This window comes from Myotis daubentonii, chromosome 5 (assembly GCF_963259705.1).
Source record: "Myotis daubentonii chromosome 5, mMyoDau2.1, whole genome shotgun sequence".
Taxonomy (NCBI): Eukaryota; Metazoa; Chordata; class Mammalia; order Chiroptera; family Vespertilionidae; genus Myotis; species Myotis daubentonii.
In genome coordinates, this window is record NC_081844.1 from 37,917,384 (window position 1) to 37,934,258 (window position 16,875).

Genomic DNA, 16,875 nt, shown 5'->3' on the forward strand with positions numbered 1-16,875 from the left:
CAAGGCATTGAAATGAAGCCCGCATCCCAATCCAATTGTCCCTCTTTATGCCTCACTTCTCATGCCTGTGTGTTTATTAACCCTCCAGGTGCCTTTTCCCTGTCTGTGAAGGACGTGACCACCCAGGGGGAGGTGATCAAACACTATAAGATCCGCTCCCTGGATGAAGGGGGCTATTACGTCTCCCCCCGAATCACCTTCCCCACACTCCAGGCCTTGGTGCAGCACTACTCTAGTAAGACGGGGCATGTGCTGGGTGGGGGTGGGGACCTGAGCCGGCAGCCCTTGTATCTCTCTATTGCTAAGATCTCGAGATTGAGAATCATTGGTGCTGTCTTGGAGTTGACACTGTCAACATAGTGATTTAAAGTCTGTGTGCTTAATCCCTTCAACTGGATCAGCATTCAACAACCTGGAGAGTAACAAATGTTTTCATCTTAGAGAGAATCAGGTTGATGCTTGCATGCCTTGCTTTATACCAAACAACGGCAAAGAGCTGAGTGTGTGTGTGTGTGTGCGTGCGTGTGCATGTGTGTGTACGCATGCACATGTGTATAGGAGCACTTGGGGTGGGGGTGGGGCTAGCAACAGGTGGTGCGGGACACAGCTAAGAGAGGTAAGGCTCTCCAGGAAGAGATATGAGCCTGGCTGCTCTGGTAACCTCCAGCCCCATTTCTTCTTCTCTAACACAGAGAAAGGGGATGGCTTATGCCAGAAGCTGACCCAACCCTGTGTGAGCCTGGCTCCTCAGAACCCCTGGGCCCAGGATGAATGGGAAATCCCCCGGCAGTCTCTCAAGCTGGTCCGGAAACTCGGATCTGGGCAGTTTGGCGAGGTCTGGATGGGTGAGTGTGCAGTATGCCGGGAGCCTCTCGCCCTGCCCTGCGTCCTGATGCACAGAAGGCTCAGGATTTGCACAGTGCATCCTGTTTCCCCAGAAAGGCTGTGAGGGAGAAGGGACAGAGGCGATGATACCCATTTCACCAGTGAGGTGATGGAGGCATAGAACACTGTTCCTCAAATGCCAGAGGGAGGCTGAGACAGGCTGACATCTGGCAAGATAAGCTGACGCATCCATCACCCTCAGAAGCTGTACATTCCAGCTCAGGGCCGCTTCCTAAGGGGGTGGCTCTAGCCTCAACCCCCAGCCCACTTTCCAGCATCGGATGGCTCCCAAAAGCTTATGTAGGTTTTGGTTAAGGGATCACCGCCCACAACCTCTGGGACTTCTGAATGGCTTCTTCATTCTCTCCCCACCCCGCCCCGTCTCCCGGCTCAGGTTATTACAGAAACAATGTGAAGGTGGCCATCAAGACCCTGAAGGAGGGAACCATGTCTCCGGAGGCCTTCCTGGGCGAGGCCAACCTGATGAAAACTCTCCAGCATGAAAGGCTGGTTCGTCTCTATGCCGTGGTCACCAAGGAGCCCATCTACATCGTGACCGAGTACATGGCCAGAGGTGGTGCCCCGTGGGGGCCTGTCCCTCAGACAGAGGCGGGGACGGGGGAGGCTATAGGCTGAGGGGCTGAGAAGGCAGAGGCCCATCTGCTGCCATGGGTTTGCCTGGCAGGGGATCTGTGCAGGGGATCACTGAGCCATGGGCTGAGTGGATTGGCCAACACACTGCGGGCCTAGGGTGTCCCACAGCCATAGGGGACATAGGAGAAGAACAAGACAAGTACTAGTCACAGCTCTCTAGAGCTGTGTCCTCCGCTCAGGAGCACTTGGAGCATGCCTTCTGTGGCCGGCACTGTTTGACACCTGCTGGGGAGGACAGACCATGGCCACGTTGAAAGAGCAGTAGGCTGGGCATCCAGAGCTGGTTCTAGTCCCAGTTCTACCACTCACCAGCCATGGGACCTTTTAAAACCATATGGACATTTTACCACACGGTGAAGAGATGTTGGATGCGATGGCCTCTGAGGTCCCCAGTGTGGCCAACCTCTCATGGGGCAGTGGGCCGGGGGTTGGGCTCTGGCCTTTGACCTCCTTCTCACCCCTCCTGTGACACTGACCACACACTGCTTCCTGTGGGTTCTAAGGTGCCATGCTAATATAGATCCTTAAATGTCTCCATGAAGGGGGGCCACATTCAGCTGGGAACCCAATGGCTCCCCTGCTCACCTCTTAGCCACACCTCAGGTGAGTGTCCCTCGGGGCTTTTAGAAGCACCAAATCCCAGGGGCTGGGTCTCTCCATGCTGGTGCTGAGAGGCACATTTTCTACCAACAAAGGGTGAAGGGAGCGAGGAAGTCATGCCGGAATGAGCATGGAACTTAGTCAGAGGAGCAGGTTGTGCTCCCAGCTCCCTGGCTTGTGACCCTGAACCTGGCTGAAAACTAACCTCTTGTGAGTAGCCGGGAGCATATTAGCTGCCTCCTGGGTCCCGTGGGGACCGAGGTTGGAATTCTGCAGAGCGGAAGGCACTCTGACACGTGGATGGATTTCTTCTCTGTAGACAAGAGTCCCACAGAGCGCCACTTGCTTCGGGCCCGGTGGGGAGCAGCCCACACCTGGAGGAGGCTGGCCTGGCCGGGGAGGGGTCATTTGCAGAAGTGCAGCTGCAGCTTCTCTTTCCTCAGGATGCTTGCTGGATTTCCTGAAGACGGATGAAGGCAGCAGATTGTCCCTCCCAAGACTGATCGACATGTCGGCCCAGGTTTGTGAGCTACCAAGGGCAGCGGACCTGAGTACCAACGCCCTCATGGGGGGCCGAGGCCTCCAGGTCTCTCCTCCCTGCCCTCTGGCTTAACAAAATCAACTATTTAGAGGTTGTATCTATCTGATTGAGGCTGGGCTGTGAAGGACAGAAAACCCAAAGTAATAATGGCTTAAATGTGTCAACATCCAAAGGTGGAAAGTCTGGGTGGTTGGTGGACTTGTCTCTCAAAGTCACAGAGACCCAGGTTTCTTCCATCTGCCAGGTGTCTTAGCACGTCATCGGATTGTCCAAGGTGGATGCTCACCCCTTACCATCTTGTCCTCTTCTCAGTCAGCAGGAAGAAGTAAAGGGGTTGAAAGCCCATTTTCCTCCCTAGAGACAGCTCCCTGAAGTCACCCACTACATTGCTCTTACATCCTCCTGGCCACACCTGGCTGCAAGGGAGCTTGGGAAATGTAGTCTTCATTCTGGGCAACCATGATGGGATGATGCGGGTTCTAACAATAAGGAAGAGAGGGAGAAGGGATGGTGGTATGGAAAACCCAGAGAGTTTGCATGAATTCCATGTAACATGGCAGGCAAGTGTTTTGTGGTGACCTCGTTTCTTCCGCAGGAGGTGTCCACACGCATCTTCTGAGGCAGGGGGGAATGGAGAGGAGGCTCTTTCCTCCCCAGCGATTTTAGCTGAGGCCTCTCACTGGCAGGAAAACCCATCTGGGGGCCCCGAGTGTGTGTCTGTTAAAACTGGAACTCTCAGCAGAAAATCTGTGGTCAACCTGTGAGACATGTAAATGCACACACACATCCGGCCTCAGAAAGGAAACCTCCCCTCCCCACACACCCCTTCCCCACCCCGGAGGCCTTATCTGCTATTAGTATCGATGCAGGAACTGATGTCACCACACCCTTTTTCCACAGACAGGTTTGAGGAGGCTGGTGAGATGGTCTCGGAAAATTAGCGCTGTAACCGGTTTCAAACCACATATGAGTGATAAACCCGTGGACTCCTTTCTTTTCCTTCTCTCGTTCTCTCCTGCCTTGTATTCAATCCCGTGGAAAATCATGGGTCACCCAGGGGCAAAGGATGTGAAAAGCCACCTCAGTTCACCCCCGGGTATGGCCAAGATGCTGACGGTTAAGAAACCCAAAATCAGAACCTCCCAGGTGATCAGCTTCTAAACCATGTTCTAGTCATGCTAGTACCTCACCACGGGTGCACATGCGTGCACGCACACACACGCAAACACTCAAACTCAATGCCCTTCTGGGGGCACCTTTCCTGCTCTATAGGATGGAATGCAAAGCTCCCTCCAACCGCAACCCCAGGCGCAGCCACACGGCAGCTCTCTGATGCCTTGAGAGCCTTTGCCCGGGCTCCTCTCTTCCCCGAATGCCTTTGACTCTCTTCTCACCTGGAAGAATCCTAATCAGTGTTCATGGCCCAAGTCAAGTGGCGTTGCTAGTAAATGTTCCCTGGACAGAAAAGTGCTAGAGAGCACTTCGCTCGTATGTTCTCGTTAGCATCATGCACGGCAGATTCTTCTCCTTGGAAGCAGATCTGGGTCCTACTCAACCTTTTTAATTTCTTTCTTTCTTTCTTTGGTATTTCTAGTGCTACTCGATACATATTTTTTAATGGGATGAGCGCTGCTAAATGCTACTCGATACTCGATACTTAGCTTTATAGTCCCCACAGTATCATACCAGTAAATGTGTGTTGATGGAATGATTTAGCAAAGGAATGAATTCATTCCTTCATGGATAAATCAATACACTTGGAAATAGAAGGAGAGGTGGGATTAATCCCAGTGCTGGCTTCTTACTGCCACAGGTCTGAGATGACTAACTGGCTTTCTATGCTTTGCCTCAGTTTCTTCATCTGTCAATGGGAGTGCCGAGAATGAGGCCTGAGTGAGTTTCCTTGGCAAAAGGACACACGAGCAGCACAAACAGCTATTCTGGCCCAGTGCTGGTGACAGGGGACAGCCATGGAGTCTCCTCTTCTTTTCCTGCCTCTGTTCCATTGGGATTTGGCCCCTGCTCCCTGAAGGCCTGCCCTGGAATGGTGCTGGGTTAGGCTCTCAGCCACCTGTCTCATTTTATGCTCACCTCCACTCTATGCCCTGGACACCCCTTTCCTGTGTTCCAATAAGTTCAGTGACAACTCGGGGAGCTTAAGCAACAGGCCAGGGGTCAACAACTCCAAACCAGGGCACCCTGCTCCAAAAACTGTGCTTCCAACAGGCCAAGAAAATGAAACCCTCCCCCCCTTCCCCTCTCCCTCCTGCCCCTTCCTTTTCTTCTCCCCTGCCCAGAGACCTCCCTTTTCTCCTGTCTTCATTCTGCTGTCTTCCTCCCCTGCAGACACCTGGAAGGAGAGGAGAGGTAGCCCCTAGCTCTGATGGCGGTGTCTCTGCCTTTCTGGGCTTCGAGGGGACAGGGGTGTGTAGCTTATTCAGCTGAGGACAGTGGAAGCCTTTCTACTCCCCCCAAGAACCTGCTCCTTCTCCAGCACCTCCACTCTCCAGCACCTCCACCCTCCATGCACCTGCCCAAGACAACAAACATCAAGCATTCCTTCCCTCCCCTTCCAGACTGAGAGGATGAAGGATGATCTACAGACAGGCTGGTGGTGAGGGTGGGCAGGGTCCTTCCTCTCCCCCATAGGGACTTTGTAGGGCACCCCAGATGGGCGAGGTCCTTGCATGGAGGTCCCCATGCTGCCCTTCCCTTTGTGGCATGTTCCCTCAGATTGCCGAAGGAATGGCGTATATTGAGAAAATGAATTCAATCCACCGTGACCTCCGGGCAGCCAACATCCTGGTGTCTGAGACGTTGGGCTGCAAAATCGGTGACTTTGGCTTGGCCCGGATCATCGACAATGAATACACCGCCCAAGAGGGTGAGCAGAGACTCCCAACCACGGGGAGACCGTGGGACTTAACCTTCCCCAACTCCCAACCCCCCTTGGACTTCTCCTCGTCCCTACATAGCAGAGCCCTGTGTGAAGAGATCAGAGAGCTGTGGGGTTTCCACAATTCTGGCCTTACCCTCGGGTGGATCAGCTTTTCCCTAACTGTGCTCTGCAGAGCACTGGTGCCCTCTGAGGAATGGTTGTGTGAAGTAGGTCTGCAGATAATGCAAAGTCCATCCAGGGCTCCCTTGGTGATTTCCAAGGCACACCAGCATATTAAAGGCACTGAGAAGTCCTGCAGGAAAGCCACTGTGTACATTTGCTTCACTCCTCCAAACTGATTTGAGCCCAGAATACGTTTCCACTTTATCATCTACTAACCTCCCATAGAACTAGGGTTTCAAAGGACACACTTTAGAAGGCACTGCTCTCAAGTATGAGCAGCAAAACCTTATACCTGAATTACATTTCCACAGAACCCTTTAGTATAACTGAAGTAAAACTCCTCTTCACCAGGGGAATCGAAGTGGTCACATACATTTATCAAGCAGGCTGACAAGCCATATCAGCTGAGCACATTGATCAGTGGGTGCAGGAGAAGGATCAGTATGGCTCATCCCCTGAAGGACCTCAGGCTGGCTGGGAGGCGGAGAACGCTAGGCGAGGTGGGAGCAGGCCGGGTGCTGAGCCATGCCATCCGCTCTGAATGCTGATCAGGTGGCAGCCATCCGCAGGGCTTCGTGGGGCAGCGGCATTTGAATCCCCTCCTCACTGTGACTCTCAGAGAGACATAAATCATCATTTCCACTGTGCAGGAAAGGATTAAGAGGCAGGGACAAGCTAAAGTGACTCGCCAAGCCCTGAGTCCCTGTTATTCACAAGGCCGACTAGTCAGGGGGAAAGGGACGCCTCTGTCCACATGGAAACAGGGGGTGGTTGCCCAGGGAAGCCCCCTGGGCACAGCCCTAAAGAGGGTGACGGGGTGACGTTTGTGTCCCTATTGTCCTTTCATGCTGTGGCTCCCCCTTGTCTGCACGCACTTCGCCATGCGTCCTAGTGAGTCTCAGTGACTCTCTGGACAAATACAAAAGCCCTGCAAGGCGCAGTCGCTGTGGGGTGGGAGGAACAGGAAGAGCAGGAAGTGGGGATGTGGGGTCAGTCAGCCATGGCCTCACGGAGCTGCTCATGGCTTTTCCCGCAGGGGCCAAGTTCCCCATCAAGTGGACTGCCCCGGAGGCCATCCATTTTGGGGTGTTCACCATCAAGGCGGACGTGTGGTCATTTGGCATCCTCCTGATGGAAATCGTCACGTACGGGCGGGTACCCTACCCAGGTAGGCAGTTTCTTCCCGTGGCGGCTCTCGGGTCCCCAGCTGTCCTGGGTGGTTGTGATGGCAGACAGCCCACCCTTGAGCCTGGAGTGCCCAAATGTGTGTCAGAATGGAGTCTCGATGGTGGGGACAGTAACCAGGCATACCAGTCTGGAGGGGGGCGGGCGGTGTTCTGCCCCCTTCTTTTAAATATATCTTATTGATTTTTTTACAGAGAGGAAGGGAGAGGGATAGAGAGTCAGAAACATCAATGATGAGAGAAACATCAACCAGCTGCCTCCTGCACACTCCCCACTGGGGATGTACCCACAATCAAGGTACATGCCCTTGATCGGAATCAAACCTGGGACCCTTGAGTCTGCAGGTTGATGCTCTATCCACTGAGCCAAACCGGTTACGGCTGTTCTGGCTCCTACAACATCGCTCTTGTCAACAGGGCCGCGCCCCCTTCCTCCCTAGGGCTGCATCAGCCCCCAAACCTGGAAATAAGAAAAGGTCAGGGTCTGACTCTTTTACTCCCAGTTGGTTTGATCTCAGTGGAGGCCTGGGCCTTGGGAGTAGCCCCTCCCTGGTTGTAAAACCCGGCCCCCGCCCCAGTCAGAAGGGCCTGGGCCGCTGAGCAGTCCCTCCTAATGAATGGGTGGTGCGTTCTCCCCAAACACCTGCCCAGCGAGCGAGCCATGCGCTTCGGCTGCGTGTCAGGCAGTCACAGAGAAGCCAGGTAGGGTCCCACCGCGGAGGAACTGGCCGCACTGAGGACAAGCCCACAGTCTCATTGCCAGCGGCGCTCCGGGCTGTGAAAAGTACATAAAGGCCGGTTTCAAGGGGGCACCCGGCGGGCAGCCACGTGACCGGCGGGCGAGGAGACCGCGGTCGGTGCCTCCCGCTCCCGCCGCCCTGCAGCCGCCCCGCGTCCCCTCTGCCTCCAGGAATGAGCAACCCCGAGGTCATCCGCAGCCTGGAGCGCGGCTACCGCATGCCGCGCCCCGACTCCTGCCCGCCGGAGCTGTACCGCGGCGTCATCGCCGAGTGCTGGCGGAGCCGGCCCGAGGAGCGCCCCACCTTCGAGTTCCTGCAGTCGGTGCTGGAGGACTTCCACACGGCCACGGAGCGGCAGTACGAGCTGCAGCCCTAGCCCGGCGCCCCCACGCATCGGCGCCGCGGGCTCCGGGTCCCAGGGTCCCAGGGTCCCAGGGTCCCAGGGTCCCACACCCGTGGCCCGACCCACAGAAGGGAGGAGGCAGGTTCCCCTCGCGGCTTTGAACCGCACCGGCTGGAAAGGCAGGAAGGGGGCTGGCTCGCCCTTTTCTCGCGTGAGGAAGCTAGGGGTGGCCTGGAGGGTGGTCCTCAGCCTGGGCTCTGAGCCGGGCCCCATTGCAGCCCCACCCTTCTCGGGCTGTGTGTCCTTGGGCAAGTTACTTAGCTTCTCTGTGCCTCCGCTTCCTCCTTTGTGCAGCAGGAAGAACTGTTATAGTAGAACTGTTATAGTACCTACCTCGTATATTCCTCACGGGGATTCCTTGGGTTAACCGGGGAAGAAGTTCAGAACAGTGCCTGGCACGCTCTCTAGTGTTTGTCATCCTATAAGGCTCCCCTGTGTGGCGCGGGGGACCGGGAGTGCCGGGCTCCCGCCTGCGCGGACCGCCTCCCCCCTGGGGATCCCTTGCGCCCACCCCAGAAGCGGATCTGGGTCCTCCCCGACGTGGGCGCCTTGGCTCTGGGAGGGGAGAGCACTTTGCGACTTTTCCGTAATAAAGTCACGAGATCTGAGCTTTCCCGTGTCGTTGCTGGTGACACGCCTGGTCCTCGCATCCATGACTTACATGGATGCATGTAGTGGCGCCGCTAGGGGCTCGCGGATGATAGTGGGTCTCGGGTGGAAACCGAGTCCCCAGCGCCAGGACGACGGCGCAGACCCAACTGTCACTGCTTCTAAGCAGGGCCTGCAGGGGGCGCGCTCACCTCAGAAATCTTTGGTCTCCAGGTCCGAGTTAGGGCTCCTCAGCAAAGCCTCAGAGCTGGCGGAAGGAGCCTCCCTTCTTGGGGGCCTGCACCGAGGAGAGGAACAAGCGCCCTGGGCTCCGAGGTGCGGGGGCGGGGGTGGGGGGGAGTGCGGACAGTGGTGGCTTGGACACATCTCCACCAGGAGGTCCAGGATGCTGGAGGTAGAGGCCCCAAGGGGCTCTGGGAGTTGCCTTAGACCTTTCCCTGGAACCCAGGGCTCTTACATTCTCTCAGAAAAAAAGCACAGCTCACACCGCCCCCCCCCCCCATCCCCAGGGGATTAGCACCCACACCCTCTCTCCCTAGAATCTCTAGGAATTGAGGCTGCCTGGCCCAGAACCTGGGGTAAGGGGTGTGACCAGTGCGAGCTAAGCTGGAATGCAGGACACCAGAGAGCTGACTGAGCCTGCAGGGGTGGGTGTATCGGATAGACACAAATACTAGTGGCGGTGCTCATGGGTGAGAAGGGCACCTATGGGTGCCTTCGGAGGTAGGGATGGGAAAGGACCCCATATCTGTAGGATGCGGGATGCGTCTCTTCTTCCAGTTTCGCAGCCCACACCTCAGGCCTGAGTACCACCTCCTGGACCCCACCGCCTTCCCGTGAAGGTGAAGGGAGTCACCCAGTCCTCGGCCAACCTCACTATTCATGAAAACTACCTCCGTTGTGTTAAAACACAGGTGGCTAGACCTCTCCGTGTCCATCCAGCAGGTCTCAGGCAGCATCTGGAAACGTCATCTTTCCTGAACGCCCCACGTGATCCGGGCTTCGACCGTGGTCTGAGTGCATGTAAGGATCGCTGTCAGAGGGAAATGGGGGGACAGTGTGGGGAGGGCACATTGAAAATAATTCCAGATGGGGTGGGGCCCTCAGCACATTTCAGAGGTCCCCGGCTGGCTAACGTTCATCAGGATGGAACCGCTGGGCTAGGCGTGGGGTTTGGAAGTCCCCTCACCTGTGGGGCTGGCTGCCAGTGACCGGGGCACATTCTCAATGACACGGTGTCAGACAAGGCAGTCACATCTTCTCCACCTCCCCCTCCTCAGGGTCGTTTCCTAGAGAAGGAGATGCTGGAGCTTGAAGGACCAATGAGACTTTTCCCCACTGGGAGGCGCCCTTGCCTTAGCGGTAGCCGGAACTGAGCCAGTGTCCTGGTGGTTTTTGTTAGGTGTGTAAGTGACCATAAAGGACAAGAAGCCTTCTGTTTCCCAGCCAGAGAATGGAGTGTGAGAGGGCGTGGAAAGATAGAGAGAGACAGCAAGACAAAGAGAGGCAGGGGGAGAAAGACAGACAGAGACACAGAGAGAGAAAACAGAAAGAAACAGAAACAGAGAGAGTACATGAATGGACAAAAAAAAAGGGGGGGGGGAGCATTTCCTGCTCTGCGAGCTTGTCTTACAAGTGGGAGGGGAGACTATTCAAGGCTGTGGAGGCCATATTCTCCCAACCATAACCTGCACGTGTGAGGATATTGGAAAGGGGCCCAGGCCGGGGACGTCTGGAGCATATGATGGCTGCCCGCGCACCCCGAGCTCTGCGGAGGAGTGGGCCCAGCCTTGGACCCCAGGTGCTATCTTGCCTGCGATGAAGACTGTGCTTCCTCCCAGAGCCAGCACACACTCACACACTTGCCTCTGTTGTAAAATGAGTCTCAACAAGATTTTCGAGGTCGGGTAGACCTGGGTTTCAATGCAAGCACTTTTCTCTCCTTGGATGTATGACCCTTTGAGGCACTTTGCTTCACTTCATTGGGCCTCAAGTTTCTTCATCTGTAAAATGGGCACACTAATAACACATATATTATAAGTTCATTTTGAGGTCTAGGTGACATAGTACATGTGAGGCATTTATCAGAGTGCCTGTCTTTTTAAAAAATATATTTTATTGATTTTTTACAAAGAGGAAGGGAGAGGGATAAGAGTTAGAAACATCAATAAGAGAGAATCATCAATCAGCTGCCTCCTGCACACCTCCAACTGGGGATGTGCCCACAACCAAGGTACATGCCCTTGACCAGAATTGAACCCAGGACCCTTCAGTCCGCAGGCCGACGCTCTATCCACTGAGCCAAACCGGTTAGGCCCAGAGTGCCTGTCTTATGGTACATGCTCAGAAATGTTAGCTCTTATTATTTTACTATGTCCCCCTCAAGAAAGGCCTTCCAAGACCCTGATCCACAACTTTCACCACCCTTTGCTGGGTTTCCTCTGACCTCTGTGATATGTTCTCTCTCTGTTGCTATGATTTTTGTTTGTTTGTTTGTTTACTCCACTCTCCTCACACCCTTGGGCTGGAACTGGGAAATAAGTGCATGGGGTTTGAAGTTCAGGACCTAGGTTTGCCCAACACTTTTCAGCTGTGTGACTTTGGGCAAGTAACTCAAGTCCTCTAAGCCTCAATTTTCTCAGCTATAAACAGGGAGAACAGCGACTCCCTTACAAGGTTGTGTTAAGGGTTTAAGGAGGACTCGGAAAGCGGAACGGCACGTAGATTGCCACAGCGAACACCTCAGGCTGGGCTTCGGCCACAGACATGCATTTTCTCACAGCTCTGAGGACTGGAAGTTCAGGTCGAATGTCAGCAGGGTTGCTTCCGAGGCCTCACTCCTTGGCTCTCAGACGGGCGCCTCTCCCTCCGTGTTCTCACGTGGTCTTCCCTCTGTGTGTCTGTGTCCTAATCTCCTCTTCTTTTTTAAAAACATTTTTTTTTATTAATTTTAGAGAGGAAGGGAAAGAGAGAGAGAGAAACATCAGTGATGAGAATCATTGATCAGCTGCCTCCTGCACGCCCCCTACTGGGGGCTGAGCCTGCAACCAGGGCATGTGCCCTGACAGGGAATCGAACCGTGACCTCCTGGTTCATAGGTCAATGCTCAAGCACTGAGCCACACTGGCCGGGCCTAATCTCCTCTTCTTATAAAGATGCCAGTAGTATTGGATTAGGGTCCATCCAATGACCTTATTAGACTCCATCTCCAAATAGTCACATCCTGAGGTTCTGGGAGTTAGGACTTCAATGTGGGAATCGGCAGGGGCGGGGGGGGGGGGAGGGGTGCACAATTTAGCCCATAGCAAATAGTAATACATAAATGTAATAATTACTTCTTCTTTTGTATTTTCTTTTTCATATTATTTCTTATTCCTATTTCTTCTTTCATATATTCCACTATACCTGCCCAGTGGTAGGCCCATGGTAGATACCAGTGTATTCTCCTGACTGACTGACTAGTTCCAGAAACAAGAATATTTGCTGTGGCCCTAACCGGTTTGGCTCAGTGGATAGAACGTCGGCCTGTGGATTGAAGGGTCTCGGGTTCAATTCCGGTCACGGGCATGTACCTTGGTTGTGGGCATATCCCCAGTGGGAGGTGTGCAGGAGGCGGCTGATCGATGTTTCTAGCTCTCTATCCCTCTCCCTTCCTCTCTGTAAAAAACCAATAAAATATATTAAAAATAAAAAAGAAAGAATATTTGCTGTGAGTAAACTTCCCATCCACAAATCAGGAAGATCCAATGCGAAGCTGGAATACCAGTGGGCCAGCTTTAAGCAAACTCCATGTGAAAATCCAGATTTTCATGAAAGGTAAAATGGTCTCTAATGGTTTTTTATAAAAGGTTCCACCACATATTCCTTTAGGTACTTTAAAAGCAATACTCAAATTTCCCCCGACTTCATGCTGTCCTATTTTTAAACTGTGGTAAAATACACATCACATAAAACTTACCATCTTAGGCCTTTTTTTTTGGCACATTTATTAAAGCTGGGTACAGTGAAACCAGGAAGGGCTTAGGATAGAAGGAGTAACTGGAGAGAGCCCAGGCGGGGCTGCTTTGGCCTCTAGAAATGTTATGGGAAAGAAATGAGCCAAGGAGGCTGCTTTCAGCTCATTGGAGAGTCAGCGAAAAGGGGGCACTGGGGACAGGTGCAGGGGGTTAGCCCAGGATGAGCTGCTGCTGCCCACTGCCCCCTGGGGTCCCTTAGAGCTTAGGAGATGCACGCCTGTGGGGGAAGAAGAGGAGAAGGAAAGGCGCGGTGTGCTCCCGGGGAGGGAGAGGGCCCCTTCATAGGCATTCTTAAAGTGTACCATTTAGTCGTGTCAAGTACATTCCCATTGTCGTGCAACCGTCACCACCCATCCATCTCCAGAAATTTTCCCAAACTGAAACTCTGTCCGCATTAAACAACTCCCTATTCCCCTCTCCTCCCAGTCCCGGGCAACCACCATCCTACTCTCTGTCTCTATGAATCTAACTACACTAGATACCTTATGTAAGTGGAATCGTACAGTATTTGTCCTTTTGTGACTGGCTGAGTAATATTCCATTGCATATATCACATTTTGTTTATCCATTCACCTATCAATGGACACTTGGATTGTTTCCAGCTTTTAGCTATTGTGAATAACGCTGCTAAGAGCACAGGAGTACAAATATCGCTTTGAGACCCACTGATGGATAATACAGCATTTCTGTTTTTAATTTTCTGAGGAACTTCCATACTGCTTTCCACAGCAGCAGCACCATTTTGCATTCCCATCAGCAGTGCACAGGGTTCCAGTTTCTCCACATTGTCACCAACACCTGGTATCTTCTGTTGTAGGTTTTTTCTTTTTTCTTTTGTAATCCTCACCCGGGGATATGTTTATTGATTTGAGAGAGAGAAAGAGACATCAATCGGTTGCCTTCTTTATGATCTGGATTGAACATGCATTGTAGTTATGTGCCCTGGCCTGGAATCGAACCCACAAGCTTTTGGCGTATGGGACAATACTCCAACCGAGTCACCCGGCCAGGGCTGTTTTAGTTTGTTTGTTCGTTTGTTTTGTTTGGGGGGTGTTTGTTTTGTGTGTGTGTTTTTTATATAGCAGCCGTCCTAATGGATGTGAGGTGGACCTCTTTTTAATAGCAATAACCCAAATTTCTTTGACTTTGGTCCCCACAGGACTCGGCCCTCTTTGAAATGCCCTCGGGTGGTTCTGAATTTTCAGGCTCCCCGTTTCCCCCCACCCCGCCCCTATGTGCTCACAATTAGCCTTTTCAGGTTGATGCCTCTGCAGTTTTGCTGTTTCTGGGGGTAGGGGAGCTTCCTGGGCCTGGCTGAGGGGTCCCAGCTGGCTAGCAGGGTGGGGATGAGATTCTGTTCTGGGGAAACTGCCTTTCAGTTTCCCCCTGGGTGGGTCTGCCCCGAGTGCCTCATGGCCTCCTGGAACTTGCCCGAGACTCTCACCACCATGCCCAGGTGAGTCTGTGTCCTGGAGAGCCTGTGCTTGGGCCTCTGCCCGAAAATGGTCACCAAGACGTTTTTGACATGCAGCATTTCGGTCATCACAGGGAAGAACGGTGTGTAGTTCTGGGCACTTAGCCGCGGAGGATGCCAGGAGAGAGCAGAAGGCAGTGGCCACCGTGACACACAGGCAGGTCAGGGAAAGCAGCAGGCACCGGGCTCTGACATAGGCCTGTCAGCTCCTCCCATGGCCCGGCCCAGCTTGTAAAGTCTTCCCAGTTAAAGGAAGTGCCAGCCTTGATACTATGTTTAGAATCTTAGAAAGCTGTATAGGACCTTCATGATCAGTCAACATTTATCAAGTATAAAGTGCCAACGACAACCCAGAGAGGTAGGTCCCAGGATCCTTATTTTATAGATGAAGAAACTGGGGCACAGAGAGGGTAGGTAACTGGCCCAAAGCCACACACCTGGTAAAGGGTGGAGTGAGGACTCATCACTCCTCACACTCTTCCAGGAAGAATCTGTCCTGGATGTTCTCCTTGGTGTTCTCTCTCTCTCTCTCTCTCTCTCTCTCTCTCTCTCTCTCTCTCTCTCTCTCTGTGGTGGGGGGTGGGGTTTGGGGGTGGGGGGGTTGGGGGGTGCCACTCAGGAGTAGGAAGCTCACAGTGGGAAAGGGGCGGGAGGGGAGAAGGCCCCACCCACCCTCTCAAGCACAGCAGCCTTTTCTGCACCTGTTTCACGTGTTCAGCTGCCTACGAGGTTATTTGAACAGAGCGTAGCTTTAAAATCGCTTTGAAAATCAGCCATTTAGTCCACCATTCTCTTTACCCTTTCCATCTCACAAATGGGAAACTGAGACCTGGAAAAGGACCCACAACCGCACAGGGTCCCCATATCAGGGCCCAGCCCCCCGGGCATGTGGCCAGGTCCTCCCTCCACACCAGCTCACCTTGGTTTCCTGGTGGGCAGGTGTTAATTTACTCCAGGTGTTTCTAAAAATAGAAACCCTTATATTTGAGAACTCTCCAAATCAGATTAATTGGTTCCCTGGAAACCCCCATTCCTTGACCATGCCAGAATCGCTATTTATTGAACAGGTCAGAGGACAGAGCCTTTAAAACAGTTACTCGTACAGCCCTAGCTGGTTTGGCTCAGTGGACAGAGCGTCAGCCTGTGGACTGAAGGATCTGGGGTTTGAATCTGGTCAAGGGCACATGCCCAGGTTGCGGCTTGATCCCCACTAGGGGCCGTGCAGGAGGCAGCCAATCAATGATTCTCTCATCATTGATGCTTCTACCTCTCTCTCCCTCTCCCTTCCTCTCTGAAATAAAAAATATATATATTTTAAAACAACCACAGTTACTCATACAAATGGGACCACACATGGACACAGCACTTGACAGTTTACAAAGGGGTTTCCCCCGCTTTGTGTCATCTCAGCTGCTCCTCACAGAAGCCTCTCAGTTGCCCGGCAGCCTTCATCTCTCTTCCTCTGGGCAGGGGGTCACTCACCATCGCATTCCCAGAGAGTGGCGGGGCCAGAATGAAAACCCGGGCCCCTGGCTCAGCGCCCAGCACCTAAGGGCCCTGAAAATGGCCCTGAGGCTCAAAGTGCTCTGGAGAAGGGGGGGCAGGGCGGACACAACCCACACGTGGCCTGCCGAGTGGCCCAAGTGGGGCAATGCTGTTAAGGTTTCGCAAACCGTGCCCAGAGGATGGCAGGGAGGTTCTGTGATGCCTGGTGGCAAAGACGCGAGGAAGAGAAGCATCTGGCTCTGACGGGGGCACCAGACTGAGTGGACGCTCTTCCTTCAGACAGGAGCTGTGGTCCCAGGAGAGACGAGGTGGCCGGGGTTCCGTGATGGAGGTTCAGGGACTCTGTCAATGATTCATAGAGTAAGAATTCAGCCTGACATCAGCCGGAGACCCAAAAATAGCCATGGGGGAATGCCAGGAGGCAGGGGGGAAAGTTAGAATGTGTGGGCAGGATGGAGGCCGCACGCGGACAATGTCTAACTCGCACCTGTGGGGACTTTGTGACCTTTCAGGGCCTCGCTTGACCCAGAAGGGACACAGCGATGCGTAGGACAAAAACCTAGTCCCAAGGAGCTCTTCGCTAGGCCCTCATTCGTGGGAGCATGAATGTCACGTGTCCCGTGCTCACAAGCTGGGGTGCTGGTAGCAATGCCACCTGCCCCGTTACGTGCTTCATGACCTTGACCTCACGTAGCCCACAACACAACTCAGAAGTGGATTCTGCTACTAGTCCCCTTTTACAGATGAGAAAACTGAGGCTGTCAGAGGTGAGGTCACCTGCACGCTCACACAGCTGGGTCGCAAGCCCAGGTCGGCCTCTGTGCAGAGCCTCCTCCAGCAAGAGTTCCTGGGAGAGAGGGAGCTAAGGCTTGGAGGAAGCTGGAGGCAGAGCTGGAGTGGTCCCAGAACCTCCAGGGGAAGGGGAAAGGCTCTGTCCACACCCCTCTGGCAGCTCTCCCTTGCCAGGTAGGGGTCGGCTGTGAAGAACAGGCTTTGGAGGGATCAGGCAGCATTCACGTCACCTCTTGGCTCTGCCTCTTCCTGGCTGAGGAATGAATCCCTGGAAAATTATTGAACCTCTCTGAGCCTCAGTTTTATCATCTTCAACATGGACACAAGCATACCTTTCTCAAAGGGAAGCTGGGGATGAACTGAGATACTGTATAGAAAGCTTCAGGAACATGCATGCAGTAGGATGTCAA

At 53.6% G+C, this 16,875-nt stretch overlaps 1 protein-coding gene across 1 annotated transcript in view; it reads left to right on the plus strand.

Annotated features, from left to right (window-relative positions):
* BLK (BLK proto-oncogene, Src family tyrosine kinase) overlaps nt 1-8,662 on the plus strand; it is a 48,689-nt gene extending 40,027 nt beyond the window's left edge. The window contains exons 7-13 of the mRNA XM_059695279.1: nt 89-235; nt 693-845; nt 1,280-1,459; nt 2,583-2,659; nt 5,414-5,564; nt 6,778-6,909; nt 7,836-8,662. Of these exons, the coding sequence (XP_059551262.1) occupies nt 89-235; nt 693-845; nt 1,280-1,459; nt 2,583-2,659; nt 5,414-5,564; nt 6,778-6,909; nt 7,836-8,041 (1,046 nt within the window). The 3' untranslated portion in view covers nt 8,042-8,662. The remainder of the gene's footprint in view (nt 1-88; nt 236-692; nt 846-1,279; nt 1,460-2,582; nt 2,660-5,413; nt 5,565-6,777; nt 6,910-7,835) is intronic.
* The last annotated feature ends 8,213 nt before the right edge of the window (nt 8,663-16,875 follow it).